This window comes from Neoarius graeffei, chromosome 2, assembly GCF_027579695.1.
Source record: "Neoarius graeffei isolate fNeoGra1 chromosome 2, fNeoGra1.pri, whole genome shotgun sequence".
In the NCBI taxonomy this organism is placed as follows: Eukaryota; Metazoa; Chordata; class Actinopteri; order Siluriformes; family Ariidae; genus Neoarius; species Neoarius graeffei.
The window spans coordinates 63375829-63393985 of NC_083570.1; the positions used below are offsets into that span (position 1 = coordinate 63375829).

The 18157-nt window shown below is 37.7% G+C and overlaps 1 protein-coding gene across 7 annotated transcripts in view; it reads right to left on the reverse strand.

Annotated features, from left to right (window-relative positions):
- LOC132881773 (A disintegrin and metalloproteinase with thrombospondin motifs 20-like) overlaps nucleotides 1-18157 on the reverse strand; it is a 235722-nt gene that overhangs the window by 35496 nt on the left and 182069 nt on the right. For all 7 annotated transcript variants that reach the window (XM_060914638.1, XM_060914637.1, XM_060914636.1 and 4 more), the window contains one exon: nucleotides 14537-14713. In XM_060914638.1, coding sequence (XP_060770621.1) covers nucleotides 14537-14713 — 177 coding nt within the window. The remainder of the gene's footprint in view (nucleotides 1-14536; nucleotides 14714-18157) is intronic.

Below are 18157 nucleotides of genomic sequence, written 5' to 3' on the forward strand. Positions count from 1 at the left end.
GTCATGAGGAATTAAAAGAAAATAATCAAATATTGTGACTGAAGCTCATTACAAATATATACAAGAACAGAGAATTAATAATAAGGGGGTATTAATAGGGTTTATATGACAGCTACCAGCCAAGGAGGATTAACTGCTACTTCCTCCAAGAAATAAGACATCATTTGAAACTACTGCTCATGCTGCATTACTCCGAGGAAACACTTTCTGCCCTCTTCCCCATACATGAGCTCATAAACACCCATGATTGGCTAGCGTCATTGTGATTGACAGAAGAGAGAGAGCGAGTATGCCATCCTTCCCACCCTGAAAGCACTGCCAATTTTGCTCCCTGTGACATTGCTGTGATTTAAACTTTCAATCTCTAAACGATGTATTTGTTTTTTCTTTTTTGCTATATTCAAATTGGACTCAAATTTTATGCAGCCAACTATTTATTCTATGACAGACAGCTAACATTGTCATTACTCTGTTGTCCTAGCGAATTAGCATTCTTGCTAGTTAATTAAACCAACACCACTCTGTAACATTATTTGGTTGGATCTAAATGTTCAAAGTTTCAAAACAGTTGATTCAACTCCATGGCTAATACCAAGGACAAGTGTATTCAATGTGTGAACTCCACTCCCTGCTACACCCTCCTTGCCTTGTGCTGCTAGTGACCACTTATGATACACTTTTCCAAGTCAGGAGAACAAGCTGACAAAAGTGTGGTAAAACATTGTAACACAAGAGTGATTAACATACACCACCCTGTAGTTGGGACATTCCACCGAATGGGTGCCATTTGCTTGTTGTACCACTCCCAAATTAAACTTAATTTGTTATATCTTTTCAACACTGATTATAATAACACACATACCGGTATTTAACTATTCAAAATGTGTATTGGTCAACCTCAGGCTACGTTATAAGGCTTGGAAGTCAAAGATGGCTGCATTTTTTCAATCCTGTTACCAAAACTCTGAAAGTAACAGGACTGAGTTTATAGCCTAGGATTAGCTAATACATGGAATTAAGCCACATGGTGTCATCGCTAATAGCATGACCACACTTAGCACATTCTAGTGATTTACCAAAAATCTGTATTTTTAAAATAGACAAATATCATCTAAGACATAATTTAAGTAACAGGACAGTTTGTTGACATTGACCTTATCAGTCAAAGTTAAAAAATCATCAAATATACAGAAAAGTAAATGAGAGAACTAACTTTTGGTCTTCCCATGGCCTTCAGAAGACACAACTGATGTAACTTCCTGTTGAGCATGTGATTTATGGAATGTTCCAAATTTGTCAGATGGGGTAACAGGACTGAGTGAAAACCCAGGGACACGACTAAAATGTGTATTTTAACTAAGATATTGTGGATTTCTTATGAAAAAAATATATTTAAACCATGGATAGGATATGGAGTCACACAACAATGCAAAAGAAATACTGTTTCTGAAGGATTTTAATCATAATATTTCATAGTTAAGTATAAAGTTAGAGTGCGGGGACAGGTAACACATGCTATTTTTCAGTGTTTTAGGTAGTTTTTATTAATGCTTACAATTATATATCTTAAATTTGAAATCAGATCAATGTGCAGGACATTCTGAGTACTAAGGAAATGTATTTTAAAGTACATTTTTATGTGCATTTATACATATAATTTTCTAGGGATGGAAATGGCACCGATTCGGTGGAATGGCTCAGTTATTCTATTATTAAGCCGCTTGGTGATCAACAAATACTTCAGGTAATTGGTTCCTCAGACATCTGATAGCATTGATCATACAGCACAGACGTTTTTTTGTTCTGGTCAGAGTCTTGATGAAGTCTGACACCTGCTCCACATGTGTTTCATGAATGCATTCCTCCAAGCTACGAATTCTGTGTTGTTTATGAACACATGACATAAGGATGCTATTCAGCTCCTCTTTATTAGGATGCTGCATTTACTTAGCCTCACAAATCTTTGGCTATAAGTTATGCCTTTGATGTGATGTGAGCTATGCTGGAGTTCTAAAAGAGGTAAGTAGCCCATTGCATTGCATGTTGGAAATAAAGGAAACAATTTATTACCTATAAGAGACTTCAAATTAATAACATTGCTTTTATGAACATCTCATCTCATCTCATTATCTCTAGCCGCTTTATCCTTCTACAGGGTCGCAGGCAAGCTGGAGCCTATCCCAGCTGACTATGGGCGAAAGGCGGGGTACACCCTGGACAAGTCGCCAGGTCATCACAGGGCTGACACATAGACACAGACAACCATTCACACTCACATTCACACCTACGGTCAATTTAGAGTCACCAGTTAACCTAACCTGCATGTCTTTGGACTGTGGGGGAAACCGGAGCACCCGGAGGAAACCCACGCGGACACGGGGAGAACATGCAAACTCTGCACAGAAAGGCCCTCGCCGGCCCCAGGGCTCGAACCCAGGACCTTCTTGCTGTGAGGCGACAGCGCTAACCACTACACCACCGTGCCGCCCCGCTTTTATGAACATATACATGTATTTATAAGAAGAAACAGCTGAAACAGGGCATCTGTTAATTAAACCTCGCATTCAACCTACAGTGGTGCTTGAAGGTTTGTGAAAGTTTGTTTAGAATTTTCTATATTTCTGCATAAATATGACCTACAACATCATCAGATTTTCACACAAGTCCTAAAAGTAAATAAAGAGAATCCAGTTAAACAAATGAGACAAAAATATTATACTTAGTTATTTATTTATTGAGGAAAATGATCCAATATTACATATCTGTGAGTGGCAAAAGTATGTGAACCTCTAGGATTAGCAGTTAATTTCAAGGTGAAATTAGAGTCAGGTGTTTTCAATCAATGGGATGACAATCAGGTGTGAGTGGGCACCCTGTTTTATTTAAAGAACAGGGATCTATCAAAGTCTGATCTTCAGAGCACATGTTTGTGGAAGTGTATCATGGCACGAACAATGGAGATTTCTGATGACCTCAGAAAAAGCATTGTTGATGCTCATCAGGCTGGAAAAGGTTACAAAACCATCTCTAGAGTATGGACTCCACCAATCCACAGTCAGACAGATTGTGTACAAATGGAGGAAATTCAAGACCATTGTTACCCTCCCCAGGAGTGGTCGACCAACAAAGACCAACCAAGAGCAAGGCGTGTAATAGTCGGCGAGGTCACAAAGGAGCCCAGGGTAACTTCTAAGCAACTGAAGGCCTCTCTCACATTGGCTAATGTTAATGTTCATGAGTCCACCATCAGGAGAACACTGAACAGCAATGGTGTGCATGGCAGGGTTGCAAGGAGAAAGCCACTGCTCTCTAAAAAGAACATTGCTGCTCATCTGTAGTTTGCTAAAGATCACGTGGACAAGCCAGAAGGCTGTTGGAAAAATGTTTTGTGGACGGATGAGACCAAGGCCCTGTCCACACGGCAACGGATTCAGGTGAATCTGATAAAATTGTTTATCGTTTCGGCCTGGTGTCCACACGGCACCGGCATTTTGGGTGCCCCACAACGATATTTTTTGAGAACGGGTTCCAGAGTGGAAAAATCTGGCAACGGCGCCGTTGCGAAGTCGTCTGGATGAGTAGAACGGATTTGTTTACGATGACGTCACAACCACATGACTAGAACAAGCAGCACTCTCGCTGTTTTGTATGAACCACTGCATTGCATTCACTTTTGTATACAGCTTTTCTTTTAAATAAACAAGTAACTGAACCATTTCTTGAATTTCTTTTTTTATTGGATAAGACTGCTTTTCAAAATGTTCACACACAATATAAAAAGTTATATAAATTATATAAAAATGCTTTTCAAAATGTTCACACACAATAAGAAAATTAAGTTATATAAAACTATGCACACTAATAAAACTAATTTGTACACACAGAAGGCACGATTTCCTCGCATAGTCGCAGTCATCTTCTTCTTGTTGTGTGTTTGTTCCTGACAGTGCTTCACACCGGGTAGAAGAAGGGGTTTATGCGCGTGCGTCTACTTCTTCTATTGTTCTGGTGTCTCCGATGGGACCGTCTTACAGCGCCCCTAGAGGTGTGGCATGTGTATTGCATCGTTTTCAGCAAGCGTTGCGTTGCCATATGTACCTGATATTTTACTGATCCATTGCCCATGTGGACGCGATATTTTTTTAAATAAAATCTCGTTGCCGTTGTCGTGTGGATGTAGCCCAAAATAGAACTTTTTGGTTTAAATGAGAAGCGTTATGTTTGGAGAAAGGAAAACACTGCATTCCAGTATAAGAACCTTGTCCCATCTGTGAAAAATGGTGGTGGTAGGATCATGATTTGGGCCTGTTTTGCTGCATCTGGGCCAGGACGGCTTGCCATCATTGATGGAGCAATGAATTCTGAATTATACCAGCGAATTCTAAAGGAAAATGTCAGGACATCTGTCCATGAACGGAATCTCAAGAGAAGGTGGGTCATACAGCAAGACAACGACCCTAAGCACACAAGTCATTTTAACAAAGAATGGTTAAAGAAGAATAAAGTTAATGTTTTGGAATGGCAAGTCAAAGTCCTGACCTTAATCCAATCGAAATGTTGTGGAAGGTCCTGAAGTGAGCAGCTCATGTGAGGAAACCCACCAACATCCCAGAGTTGAAGCTGTTCTGTACGTTGGAATGGGCTAAATTTCCTCCAAGCCGGTGTGCAGGACTGATCAACAGTTACCGGAAACGTTCAGTTGCAGTTATTGCTGCACAAGGGGGTCACACCAGATACTGAAAGCAAAGGTTCACATACTTTTGCCACTCACAGGTATGTAATATTGGATCATTTTCCTCAATAAATAAATGACCAAGTGTAATATTTTTGTTTCATTTGTTTAACTGGGCTCTCTTTATCTACTTTTAGGACTTGTGTGAAAATCTGATGATGTTTTAGGTCATATTTATGCAGAAATATAGAAAATTCTAAAGGGTTCACAAACTTTCAAGCACCACTGTATAATATTGGGTTGGTGGTAATAATTTTCTGTTGTATTTTTAAAATATATTGTTATTGACCTTTTCAGTGTGATTTATATGTTCTTGCTGATGTTTATGTAAGATTTAATGGACTACAGTGAAGACTAAATGAAATATTCTTTAATTACGCACTGAAGTAGGTTTGGAGATATGTGAAGAGCTGTCTCAGACATTGACATGCTGGTATTTCCTCCCCATCTGTACACCAGCAGTAATCACTTCATACAGAGTTCAAGTAAAAACAGACCAGGCAGGTAACTGTGGCGCATAGAATAGTTAATGGGAAGAATAATTCCTTTATTACAGCTAAGGATGCTACTATTAGAATTTTGAACCTCAGCAAAGTAATGTTTGGAGCTCTCAGATCTCAGTTATCGATCTGCACAAGAGATGAAAAGACAACAATGTCTTCAAAACTTCTTTTGGAGATAAATAGGTATCAGTAGTTTTTATACCACAGGGCTTTTGAATTTCCAATCCTGATTGGTCAGACCTGGATGATTAATTTTTTTAGTACTGCCAGCTGCGAGACAAATCACAAGTCTATAATTAATGTGTCTGTTCAACTATATTACATAGGGACTTGTGTGGTAGATGCTCCACATAAAGAGATTAATTTAAAAACAAGTGTAACCATTATGCAGATTTCCATTAACCTTCTTAATTTGCAATTTGAAATTGCAAACTAAACAAGAGTGCTCTGAGAGCACAATATCCCCCGCTGGCAACTATATCTATGCTATGAGTGCTTAATACACCCTCATGAAATTTTCAAAGTACAAGTTTTGTAATCAAGGTAAAATGAGACTGAATTGAACGAAATTGCAATATGCGTATTACCAACATATAACAAAGAATCCTGTCAAGTTTTGTGAAATTCCTCCAAAAATTGTGAGAGGAGTTGATTTCAGAAGGTGAGTACCCTTCCCGGGACGGACAGACAGACAGATGGACGGACGGACATCGCCACGACATAATCCCCCTTCAGGCCTTTCGGCCAGCAGGGGATAAAAATGAGTAATGGAAATTATAAAGCAATATTTCGCAAAATCAAAATGATAAATTTTTTTGCATTTAAGTCACATGACATGATATGAAGAGGAACAAAGCCAATGAAAATCACTGTGGCAACACTTATCCATTGCCATCTTTAATTGGAATAACTACTGCAAGAGGAAAAAAAAACAATTTTAATCACATAACATCACTCATTGGAAAAACAGGCCATTTGCAATGGTGTTTTGTTGACCTTTTTTTAAATAATTTTTATTTTGGGCAAAAACCTGCAATGGAAACCAGCCTATTGAGATGGTGATGCTTTCTGTAAGGACATGTTTATTTGGCATTTCTGGAAGGAGTCTCTAGTGTCAAGCTTCTTCTGAAAGTTTTCCACCAACAGAAAGTCTTCAGGATGGAGAATTGTGTTTTGGTTTTGCTGTAACATGACATGATATTATTATTATTATTATTATTATTATTATTTCAGCCCTGCAATAACCTGGCGATTTTTCCAGGGTGTACCCCACCTCTCGCCCATCGTCAGCTGGGATAGGCTCCAGCTTGCCTGTGACCCTGTAGAACAAGATAAGCGGCTACAGATAATGGATGGATATTATTATTATTATTATTATTATTATTATTATTATTATTATGGGCGGCACGGTGGCGTAGTGGTTAGCGCTGTCGCCTCACAGCAAGAAGGTCCGGGTTCGAGCCCTGTGGCCGACGAGGGCCTTTCTGTGTGGAGTTTGCATGTTCTCCCCGTGTCTGCGTGGGTTTCCTCCGGGTGCTCCGGTTTCCCCCATGGTCCAAAGACATGCAAGTTAGGTTAACTGGTGACTCTAAATTGACCGTAGGTGTGAGTGTGAATGGTTGTCTGTGTCTATGTGTCAGCCCTGTGATGACCTGGCGACTTGTCCAGGGTGTACCCCGCCTTTTGCCCGTAGTCAGCTGGGATAGGCTCCAGCTTGCCTGCGACCCTGTAGAACAGGATAAAGCGGCTACAGATAATGAGATGAGATTATTATTATTATTGTCTTATTAACTTTGAGTGAAAGAAAAAGAGAGGCCAGGGAGGGAACAACTGTGAACAGCTGCTGTAGTGTAAATGATAAGAGTCACAAACGAACAACATTAAACAAGACTATAATAAATAAAACAAACATTAGGTTTGCAGTATAAAAGGAATAAATCATTGTCAGACATGCTTTTATAGGAAAAGAATCAATTTTGGGATAGAAACATTAACTTGTGTTTTATTCCTCAGCTCCTTCTATAGTTAAACAGTAATTAGAATAATATATAATATAACCAAATGGCAAAATGTTCGATTGTTTGAACACACTGTCACAGGATAAACCAGGCAGAACCCATTTTACATATTTCCAGATTACAATCTCATTCTATTTGTATTCTGACACAATAGCAAGGAAAGTTTTCTTTCATGTCATTTCCTGGTGCAAATGTTCAGTTATGTTTCAAAGCTCGTCAGAAATTACCATTTATAGGTTATGGGGTGAAGTTAAGAATGTTTTATGTACTGTTTTCTTTTGTACTTTAATAAACCTTTAATGTGCATTCAAATTATTGAAATAAAAGTAGATAGTGGGTTGTGTTTTGCTGATCGTAGTTGAAGGGAGCTTCTTACATCATTGTTTAGAGAATTAGTACAATTTAATCTTTCTGATTTATAAAATAAATAAATATTGGTGAGTGTGACTGATTTTTCACAAGCTATTTTCATTTATTGCATGTTGTTAAGTATAATTTGTAGTCTTTTGACCTAGTGCGTGCCAAAGCAATGTCAGTACATTTAAAGGTCTGAAGCTGAAAGACGACAATAACATGCTGATTGCAGACAGTTTGCTCTACAAGGAAAAATGGAAAACAAGTCTGCACTGTGCTGACATGTCACATCTGTTTCCTTGGGATGAAGCTCAATACAACATACTGCAGATTTTCAGCCAAGATACGCTTTCTGGATACGTGTATTATAGTATCTATAGTTTTATAACTTTACTTTCTGATAAAAATTCTATGCTTTGTAACTATTAATATTTGTAATTATAAAAATCAGAATCTCTGTAGGTTTTATTGGGATAAAGTTAGTGTTTGGCTCAAGCCACATTCTCCTATTTTTTATTTTTTTAATCTGACTTACAAACAGACACCAATCAACCTCTGAATGATCTATTTCCAAGGTAAGTCCGAAGTACGTTAAAAGGGCAATCACTGTCAAAACCAAACCCTAACAAGGCCATTTAAAGTAACTCAATTTTAAAAAAAATACAAATGGCTAAATAAATAGTCATATAATGAGTCTATGAACTGCACCTGTATAAACATGCTGCTGATTTAAGCAAACAGTTCCAGTAATAAATCCTCTCACTGAAAAGCAAAGTAAATATTAAGCATTTACTTAAAAGTAAAGCAATGTTCTACCGTACATTGGCATTTTCTCCTCTACATGATGGATCATAAACCTCTAATAAAACATGACTCTTTTTATGGTATATGACTGAATGCTGGACTTATTTTCCCAGTAAGGTGGTCTGGGAAAACTCGCCAGAGGCTGCTGCGGCTGAATCCTGGCAAACAGCCAAAATGACAGGTTCTGGCCAATTGAAAAAAAAATTATTTTATTTTATTTATTTTTGCCTGTAATATACTTTTACCCCTCAACTTTGATAATCCTCACCAAAACATTATATTTTAACTTGTCTAGACTATCATGCTGAGTAAGGAACCAGGTTGCTTAAAGATGTCTAAAATCTTGCTAGCTAAGTGTGAGTTCCTCACAGAGTGAATGTCACACTTTGATAATGTTGCTCGATAGATACATGCCATAGTGAAATGGACACAAGTCTAATCAACATTCAGTTTGTAATAAGATGCCAACTCTACAACTTTACTTGTGGTTGAGATATATATTTTAGTACAGAAAAGCCTGTCGTATTCACAACTATAGATACCAGATTTTTTTTTTAATGGTCATGTAAAGTGTTTTCCCAGGCCACCACACATAACAAAGTTCTACAAGCATAATGGCTTACTCCTTGCGTTGTACAACCCCATTTCCAGAAACATTGGGATATTTTCCAAAATGCATTAAAAACAAAAATATGTGATTTGTTAATTCATGTGAACCTTTATTTAACTGACAAAAGTACAAAGAAAAGATTTTCCGTAGTTTTACTGACCAACTTAACTGTATTTTGGAAATATAAACAAAGTTAGAATTTGATGTCTGCAACACACTCAAAAGAAGTGTATTGAGAGGCATTATTATCATTGTATTGCATCACCTTTCCTTTTAATACCACTTTTTAATTGTATGGGGTCTGAGGATAATAACTGCTGCAGTTATGCAATTGGAATTTTTGCCCATTCTTGTTTGATACAAGACTTCATCTGCTCAACAGTCCGTGGTTGCCATTGTCTGATTCTCCTCTTCATGATGCGCCATACATTCTCAATAGGAGACAGATCTGGACTGGCAGCAGGCCAGTCAAGCAAACACACTCTGTGTCTATGAAGCCACGTTGTTGTAGCCTGTGCAGAATGAGGCCTGGTATTGTCCTGCTCAAATAAGCATAGACTTCCTGGGAAGAGATGTCGCCTTGATGAATGTCTCTCTAAAATCCCAATATATGCCCCAATATATCAAAGCTGAAATGTGGACTCATCTGATGACAGCATACGTTTCCACTGTCCATCTAAGGTGAGTACAGGCCCAGAGAATTCGGCGTCGTTTCTGCATAGAATTGATGAATGGCTTACTCCTTGCGTAACAAAGTTTCAGGTTGCATTTACGGATGCAGACGTGGACTGTGTTAAGGGACAACATTTTTCTGAAGTACTCCTGAGCCCATGTGGCTATATTTGTCACATTAGCATGACGGTTTCTCAGGTAGTGCCGCGTGAAGATTCGAAGGTCACACACATTCAACAGTGGTTTCCGACCTGCCCTTTACACACTGAGATGTCTCTGAATGCCCTAAATCTTTTGACAATATTATGTACTGTAGAATTTGAAAGACCCAAAATCTAACATTGAGAAATGTTCTTTTTGAATTGACAAACAATTCTCTCTCAAATTTTGGCACAAAGGGGTGAGCCATGACCCATCCTTGTCTGCAAAGACTGAGCCTTTGGTGCTGCTCCTTTTATACCCAATCATGTTACCAGTTAACCTGCTTATCGTGGAATCTTCCAGAATGGTGTTACTTTATCATTTTCAGTCTTATTTTGCCTCTGTCCCAACTTTTTGAGTGTGCTGCAGGCATTAAATTCTAACTTTGTTTATATTTCCAAAAAATATTATCAAGTTGGTCACTAAAACTATTCAAAATATTTTCTTTGTAATTTTGTCAGTTAAATAAAGTCTCACATGAATTAACAAAATCACAGATTTGTTAATTTTCTGGAACTAGGTGAGATTCACTGTGTGAGATTCAATTACTTTATTTTTATTAATTAAAAGACACGCCATGTCTTAAAGTAATGATGGATGTTGTTTCTCTTTACCTAGCTGAGCGGTTCTTGACATAATATGGATTGCTACAGTTGTGGAATAGGGCTATTTACTGTATTTTTATTATTTACTATTTACTGTTTGATCTCAAACATATTAAGAAGGCAAGAAATTGCACTAATTAACTTTTGACGAGGCACCTATTAATTGAAAAGCATTCCAGGTGACTCTCTCATGAAGCTGGTTAAGATAATGCCAATAGTGTGTAAAGCGTCATCAAGGTAAATGTTGGCTACACTGAAGAATCGAAAATATAAAACATTTTTTTTTTTGAAACACTTTTGTTTACCACATAATTTTGGATATGCTCCATCTGTTATTTCATAGTTTTTATGTCTTCAGTATTATTCTACAATGTAGAAAATAGTCAAAATACAGAAGAAGCTATGAATGAGTAGGGGTGTCCAAACTTTTGACTGGTACTGTACTTTCACTGCTTTGACTTAATGTGTGGTGTGATACAATTCACTGTGTGAGATTAATTTTTTTTAAAACATTTTTGTCATCATTACCTTCACCAATTTTGTTGGAGGAGATTATGTTTTCACCTCCATTTGTTTTTGCTGTTTGCCTGTTCCCAATGTAACTCAAAAAGCAGTGAATGGATTTTGATGAAATTTTGAGGAAACATGAACCATGGGCCAACGAACAATTCATTAGATTTTGATGCAAATCTGAATATGTAGCTTGGTGGAGGTATGCACTCTACCAAGTGCCCTTCTCATTACAATTATATTCACTGATAAATAAATCCAATGAATTTCATTTACATTTAATGTGGTCTTTTGTGTTGACAAAGCAAAGCCTTCCATTTCCTTTCTTTTTTCATACATCTTCCATCACTACAGAACTAACACACATCCAAGATATGTGAGGGAAACATTTCAATAATGGACATACATGAAGTGTATGTGATTATTTACATGATCATAATATCTATTTACAAGTGAGTGTTCTTCCTAACTCATACTTGTGCACAGTTATGCACTGAAAAACAACAGCTATACAGCTGTCCAATAGGACGTACAGCCATGTCTTGCTTTTCTAGAATTCCACTTTGGAACTTTTTCAATATCAGTCATGCCAACAATGATTAATAATAATTATAAATCTAACTGTGATATATTCTCGTGAAAGCAATATGCGCTAAGTTTCTGGCATTACTTAAAACCCCATTACGCTAATCACAAACAGATACTGCAACCAATGCCAAAAAAATTATTTGGGGATTATTATTTTGTTCTTTTGGGAGTCCATAAAGTGAATGATTAAAAAAATAATAATAAGACTTTTTTCCTGCAGAATACACTAAATTCCTAGAAAATATTTTCTTTCCATTATTTTATGATTATTATTTCTTTTATTATTTTGTAAAGAGCTTCACAGATATGTACCAAGATGGTCAGTTTTGGTGTATTGTACGAGAGAAACATTATATTAGTCATTAAAAAGTTATATAACTTAATGCGCAAGACTTAATGTTCATGTTAAGATACTAAGACAACACAAATTACATAAATGTAATGAAATTTTAATTTTTTTAAAAATGAAACTACATGTAAACATAATTGTGAAGGTTGCTCTATGGAAAATGGACCAAGGCAGATCAACTGTGAACAGATACACCTGAGAACAGGACTTGTAGCCCATCATGGGTGAGCAGATTTGCTAAATGCAATAAATAAAGAATGCCACCAACAGTTGAATGGTCACACTTAGATTCCTGAATGATGATTATTTGATTTTTTTTTTAAAGGTTATAAAAGTCAATAGATTGGAAAAAAATGGAACAGGAAGCAGACAGGAGAAATGTTTACACCTGGTCTTTTCATGTGTCTTGTATTTGGGATGCATCTTAATTAGTGAAACCTGATTGCTATTGCATTAAAATGCAAATCAGCTCATAACATGCAACATTGTTCCTTGTTTTCAGTTTAATGAAATTTTCTGCAAAAGACATCAAAAATCAAGATTCTTTCTGATTTCCTTAAAGGCATCAACAAATGTTTGAATGGAGTGTATTAAGGGATGTATCAGTGGTGACTTAGAGAGAGACAAATGCACATACTTTTGTATCACATTCGGTCACAATGCATCTCAGTGATTTGAGCAATCAGGTTTAAAACCCTATTTTATTGGGTTTTTGGTATACTTCTTTTTAATCTATTTAATGCCTATCCAGATATAACACTGACGCATGAAGAGATCAAGTGTAAACTGGTCCAAGCAGTAAAGGATCATTACAAGAAAACTGCCAAGATAGAAGCAGATGTTTATGATTAAGGAAAAAAAAAAACATTAGGACAAGGAACATAACACAATAAATCTGAAGTTCTCTGTGTTCTGTTGTAAACAAATAAATTAGTCTCTTGAAACAAAATCCTTAAAAAAAAAAAAAAAAAAAAAAAGGAACTGGCCAGTCTAACATCAACAAATGCCCAAAATGTAACTGAGAGAGGTATTTGTGTTTCGATAGACAGGGAAAATGAGATCTAATCCAGCAGCAAGAAAAAAAAAAAAGCATTCATGAAGATGATGCATCACCTTGACTGGGTCAGTAATGGCTGATGGAGTGTAAGTTACATACGTGCTGACTAGTCGAGGTCTATAGGTTAGTTGTACTGCTAATCATTGGCTATAGAATAATTATGGGTTTTAACAAAATGCATTATTAAATAAACATTAATTAAATAAACATGATCATTGCTGAAAATCAAATGATTTGCCAGAAAGCTATACGATGGAATGCGGTTCATATTTCCAATCATACTGATACTAGAATATAAAAATAAGTAGCACCATACTGACTATGCAGTGCAGAAGGACTGGCATGGTCACCGAGCAAAGTGCTTTGCAAAGCGTAGTTGATACTAAACACATAACTATAACTTTCTGAAATGTTCACACAACTTTCACTTCTACAGCTTAGTAAGCTGTTTTATAAATGAATCAATAAGTGCATTATAGGTTATGGTATGGTCAGTTTCCCAGTCAGTGTTAGCGAAAAAATTTAGTCCCTGACGGTGAGCTACTTTGCTACATATCATCACTGAGGGTTTTTATACATTACTTTTGCAAAAGAGGAAAAGCACTGCGTTTCATGTTTAATTTATCGCAACTACTTTTTTTCACAATGAAACGTGAATAAAAACAGCATCATTACACTGCCCCATACATGTTGTCATCTGCGATTTGGTCAGCACCAGTGAAAAAAAATTAAATATTATTGTTTAAAATGGTTAAATGAATACATAAAACATGGACTGTACAAAGATACACATACAATAATAATAATAATAATAATAATAATAATATGTTGCTGGCGATAAACAACATATTAAAACTCTTATGCACAAATATACACTTTGCGTTCTTTGAATACAAGTTGCACCACAACAAATTCTACTTCACACTATAATCATTGTAAATAAATATCACATACTCCCAATAAAATAATCTGCGTTGTCAGACAACGCAGGCCTGACCATTTAAAGCTTGCATTTAGGACCTTTGTAACTGACTGGCTCCATGTGTTTGTAATGATGCGATGCCCGGTGGGGAGCCATGCTTTGGTTTCTGATTAATCAGCACTGGCTGCTTGGGTGGGCAGCAGACCCAGCTAATGCTACATGCTAATGCTAAGCTCTGTGTTCAAAGCCACTAGAGATGATGCATCGTGCTGGGTTTAAATGTCACCCTGAAAAAGTTCACCATTTTGTCTTTCAGCTTTCTAAAAACACTTGACTGCATTTCAGGGGAAAAAAAGTCAGGAGTAAACTGCACTTGTATATTAATCACAAAGACAATTCACAGTTGTAATGAATTGTGGCTCAACAGTGAGAGAAACCCAACTGAATGCACAGCACCTGAGTGCTTTTAGTTTTAACACTCACGATGGCCGAACACAAAAGAAATCACACTCTATATAGTGCAGAAAGACATCAGTGAACTGAGCTAGACATGGTACAGTGAATAAGAGCACATGGCAATGAGAGGAAAAGAAAAGGAAATACTATCGTACCGGCTTCCATGGTCGCCTGTGCCAGGAAGCGCTGCCGGGACATGGCTGCATGTTGCACCGCTCCACATCGGGAGGTTTGTCGAGCATGTCACAGTTGTGCTCGTTCAGTCTCTGTCCGTTCGGACGCTGGCACACTACTAGCCGTGTTCGCTGCCCACCACCACATGACAGACTGCACTGTTTGGGGGAAAGTGAGACAAGAGTTTGAAAAAGTGATAGGGATCAACAATGACAGAAAATGATGTGAATATAATACAACCCCGATTCCAAAAAAGTTGGGACAAAGTACAAATTGTAAATAAAAACGGAATGCAATAATTTACAAATCTCAAAAACTGATATTGTATTCACAATAGAACACAGACAACATATCAAATGTCGAAAGTGAGACATTTTGAAATTTCATGCCAAATATTGGCTCATTTGAAATTTCAAGACAGCAACACATCTCAAAAAAGTTGGGACAGGGGCAATAAGAGGCTGGAAAAGTTAAAGGTACAACAAAGGAACAGCTGGAGGACCAAACTGCAACTCATTAGGTCAATTGGCAATAGGTCATTAACATGACTGGGTATAAAAAGAGCATCTTGGAGTGGCAGCGGCTCTCAGAAGTAAAGATGGGAAGAGGATCACCAATCCCCCTAATTCTGCGCCGACAAATAGTGGAGCAATATCAGAAAGGAGTTCGACAGTGTAAAATTGCAAAGAGTTTGAACATATCATCATCTACAGTGCATAATATCATCAAAAGATTCAGAGAATCCGGAAGAATCTCTGTGCGTAAGGGTCAAGGCCGGAAAACCATACTGGGTGCCCGTGATCTTCGGGGCCTTAGACAGCACTGCATCACACACAGGCATGCTTCTGTATTGGAAATCACAAAATGGGCTCAGGAATATTTCCAGATAACATTATCTGTGAACACAATTCACCGTGCCATCCGCCGTTGCCAGCTAAAACTCTATAGTTCAAAGAAGAAGCCGTATCTAAACATGTTCCAGAAGCGCAGATGTCTTCTCTGGGCCAAGGCTAATTTAAAATGGACTGTGGCAAAGTGGAAAACTGTTCTGTGGTCAGACGAATCAAAATTTGAAGTTCTTTATGGAAATCAGGGACGCCGTGTCATTCGGACTAAAGAGGAAAAGGACGACCCAAGTTATCAGCGCTCAGTTCAGAAGCCTGCATCTCTGATGGTATGGGGTTGCATTAGTGCATGTGGCATGGGCAGCTTACACATCTGGAAAGACACCATCAATGCTGAAAGGTACAGTGGTGCTTGAAAGTTTGTGAACCCTTTAGAATTTTCTATATTTCTGCATAAATATGACCTAAAACATCATCAGATTTTCACACAAGTCCTAAAAGTAGATAGAGAGAACCTAGTTAAACAAATGAAACAAAAACATTATATTTGCTCTTTTATTTATTGAGGAAAATTATCCAATATTACATACCTATGAGTGGCAAAAGTATGTGAACCTTTGCTTTCAGTATCTGGTGTGACCCCCTTGTGCAGCAATAACTGCAACTAAACATTTCCGGTAACTGTTGATCAGTCCTGCACACCGGCTTGGAGGAATTTTAGCCCATTCCTCCATACAGAACAGCTTCAACTCTGGGATGTTGGTGGGTTTCCTCACATGAACTGCTCGCTTCACATCCTTCCACAACATTTTGATTGGATTAAGGTCAGGATTTTGACTTGGCCATTCCAAAACATTCACTTTATTCTTCTTTAACCATTCTTTGGTAGAAAAACTTGTGTGCTTAAGGTCGTTGTCTTGCTGCATGACCCACCTTCTCTTGAGATTCAGTTCATGGACAGATGTCCTGACATTTTCCTTTAGAATTCCCTGGTATAATTCAGAATTCATTGTTCCATCAATGATGGCAAGCCGTCCTGGCCCAGATGCAGCAAAACAGGCCCAAACCATGATACTACCACCACCATGTTTCACAGATAGGATAAGATTCTTATGCTGGAATGCAGTGTTTCCCTTTCTCCAAACGCTTCTCATTTAAACCAAAAAGTTCTATTTTGGTCTCATCCGTCCACAAAACATTTGTCCAATAGCCTTCTGGCTTGTCCACGTGATCTTTAGCAAACTGCAGGCGAGCAGCAATGTTCTTTTTGGACAGCAGTGGCTTTCTCCTTGCAACCCTGCCATGCACACCATTGTTGTTCAGTGTTCTCCTGATGGTGAACTCATGAACATTAGCCAATGTGAGAGAGGCCTTCAGTTACTTAGAAGTTACCCTGGGGTCCTTTGTGACCTCGCCGACTATTCCACGCCTTGCTCTTGGAGTGATCTTTGTTGGTCGACCACTCCTGGGAAGGGTAACAATGGTCTTGAATTTCCTCCATTTGTACATAATCTGTCTGACTGTGGATTGGTGGAGTCCAAACTCTTTAGAGATGGTTTTGTCACCTTTTCCAGCCTGATGAGCATCAACAACGCTTTTTCTGAGGTCCTCAGAAATCTCCTTTGTTCATGCCATGATACACTTCCACAAACATGTTGTGAAGCTCAGACTTTGATAGATCCCTGTTCTTTAAATAAAACAGGGTGCCCACTCACACCTGATTGTCATCCCATTGATTGAAAACACCTGACTTTAATTTCACCTTCAAATTAACTGCTAATCCTAGAGGTTCAGATACTTTTGCCACTCACAGATATGCAATATTGGATCAGTTTCCTCAATAAATAGATGACCAAGTATAATATTTTTGTCTCCTTTGTTTAACTGGGTTCTCTTTATCTACTTTTAGGACTTGTGTGAAAATCTGATGATGTTTTAGGACATATTTATGCAGAAATATAGAAAATTCTAAAGGGTTCACAAACTTTCAAGCACCACTGTATATCCAGATTCTAGAGCAACATATGCTCCCATCCAGATGACGTCTCTTTCAGGGAAGACCTTGCATTTTCCAACATGACAATGCCAAACCACATACTGCATCAATTACAGCATCATGGCTACGTAGAAGAAGGGTCCGGGTACTGAACTGGCCAGCCTGCAGTCCAGATCTTTCACCCATAGAAAACATTTGGCGCATCATAAAACGGAAGAGACGACAAAAAAGACCTAAGACAGTTGAGCAACTAGAATCCTACATTAGACAAGAATGGGTTAACATTCCTGTCCCTAAACTTGAGCAACTCGTCTCCTCAGTCCCCAGACGTTTACAGACTGTTGTAAAGAGAAAAGGGGATGTCTCACAGTGGTAAACATGGCCTTGTCCCAACTTTTTTGAGATGTGTTGTTGTCATGAAATTTAAAATCACCTAATTTTTCTTTTTAAATTATACATTTTCTCAGTTTAAACATTTGATATGTCATCTATGTTCTATTCTGAATAAAATATGGAATTTTGAAACTTCCACATCGTTGCATTCCGTTTTTATTTACAATTTGTACTTTGTCCCAACTTTTTTGGAATCGGGGTTGTACAAAAGGGAAGACTGGTCCTAAGTAGCAGTTAAATTACAAAATTATACCACGTGTGTAATTTCTCTTACCGTAAATCTGTTTCTGTAAAATCAAGACGACTGCCAAATTGTACATACATTTTCAATTAGCCTTCTATTAATCTTGCTTTTACGGAACTGTCAT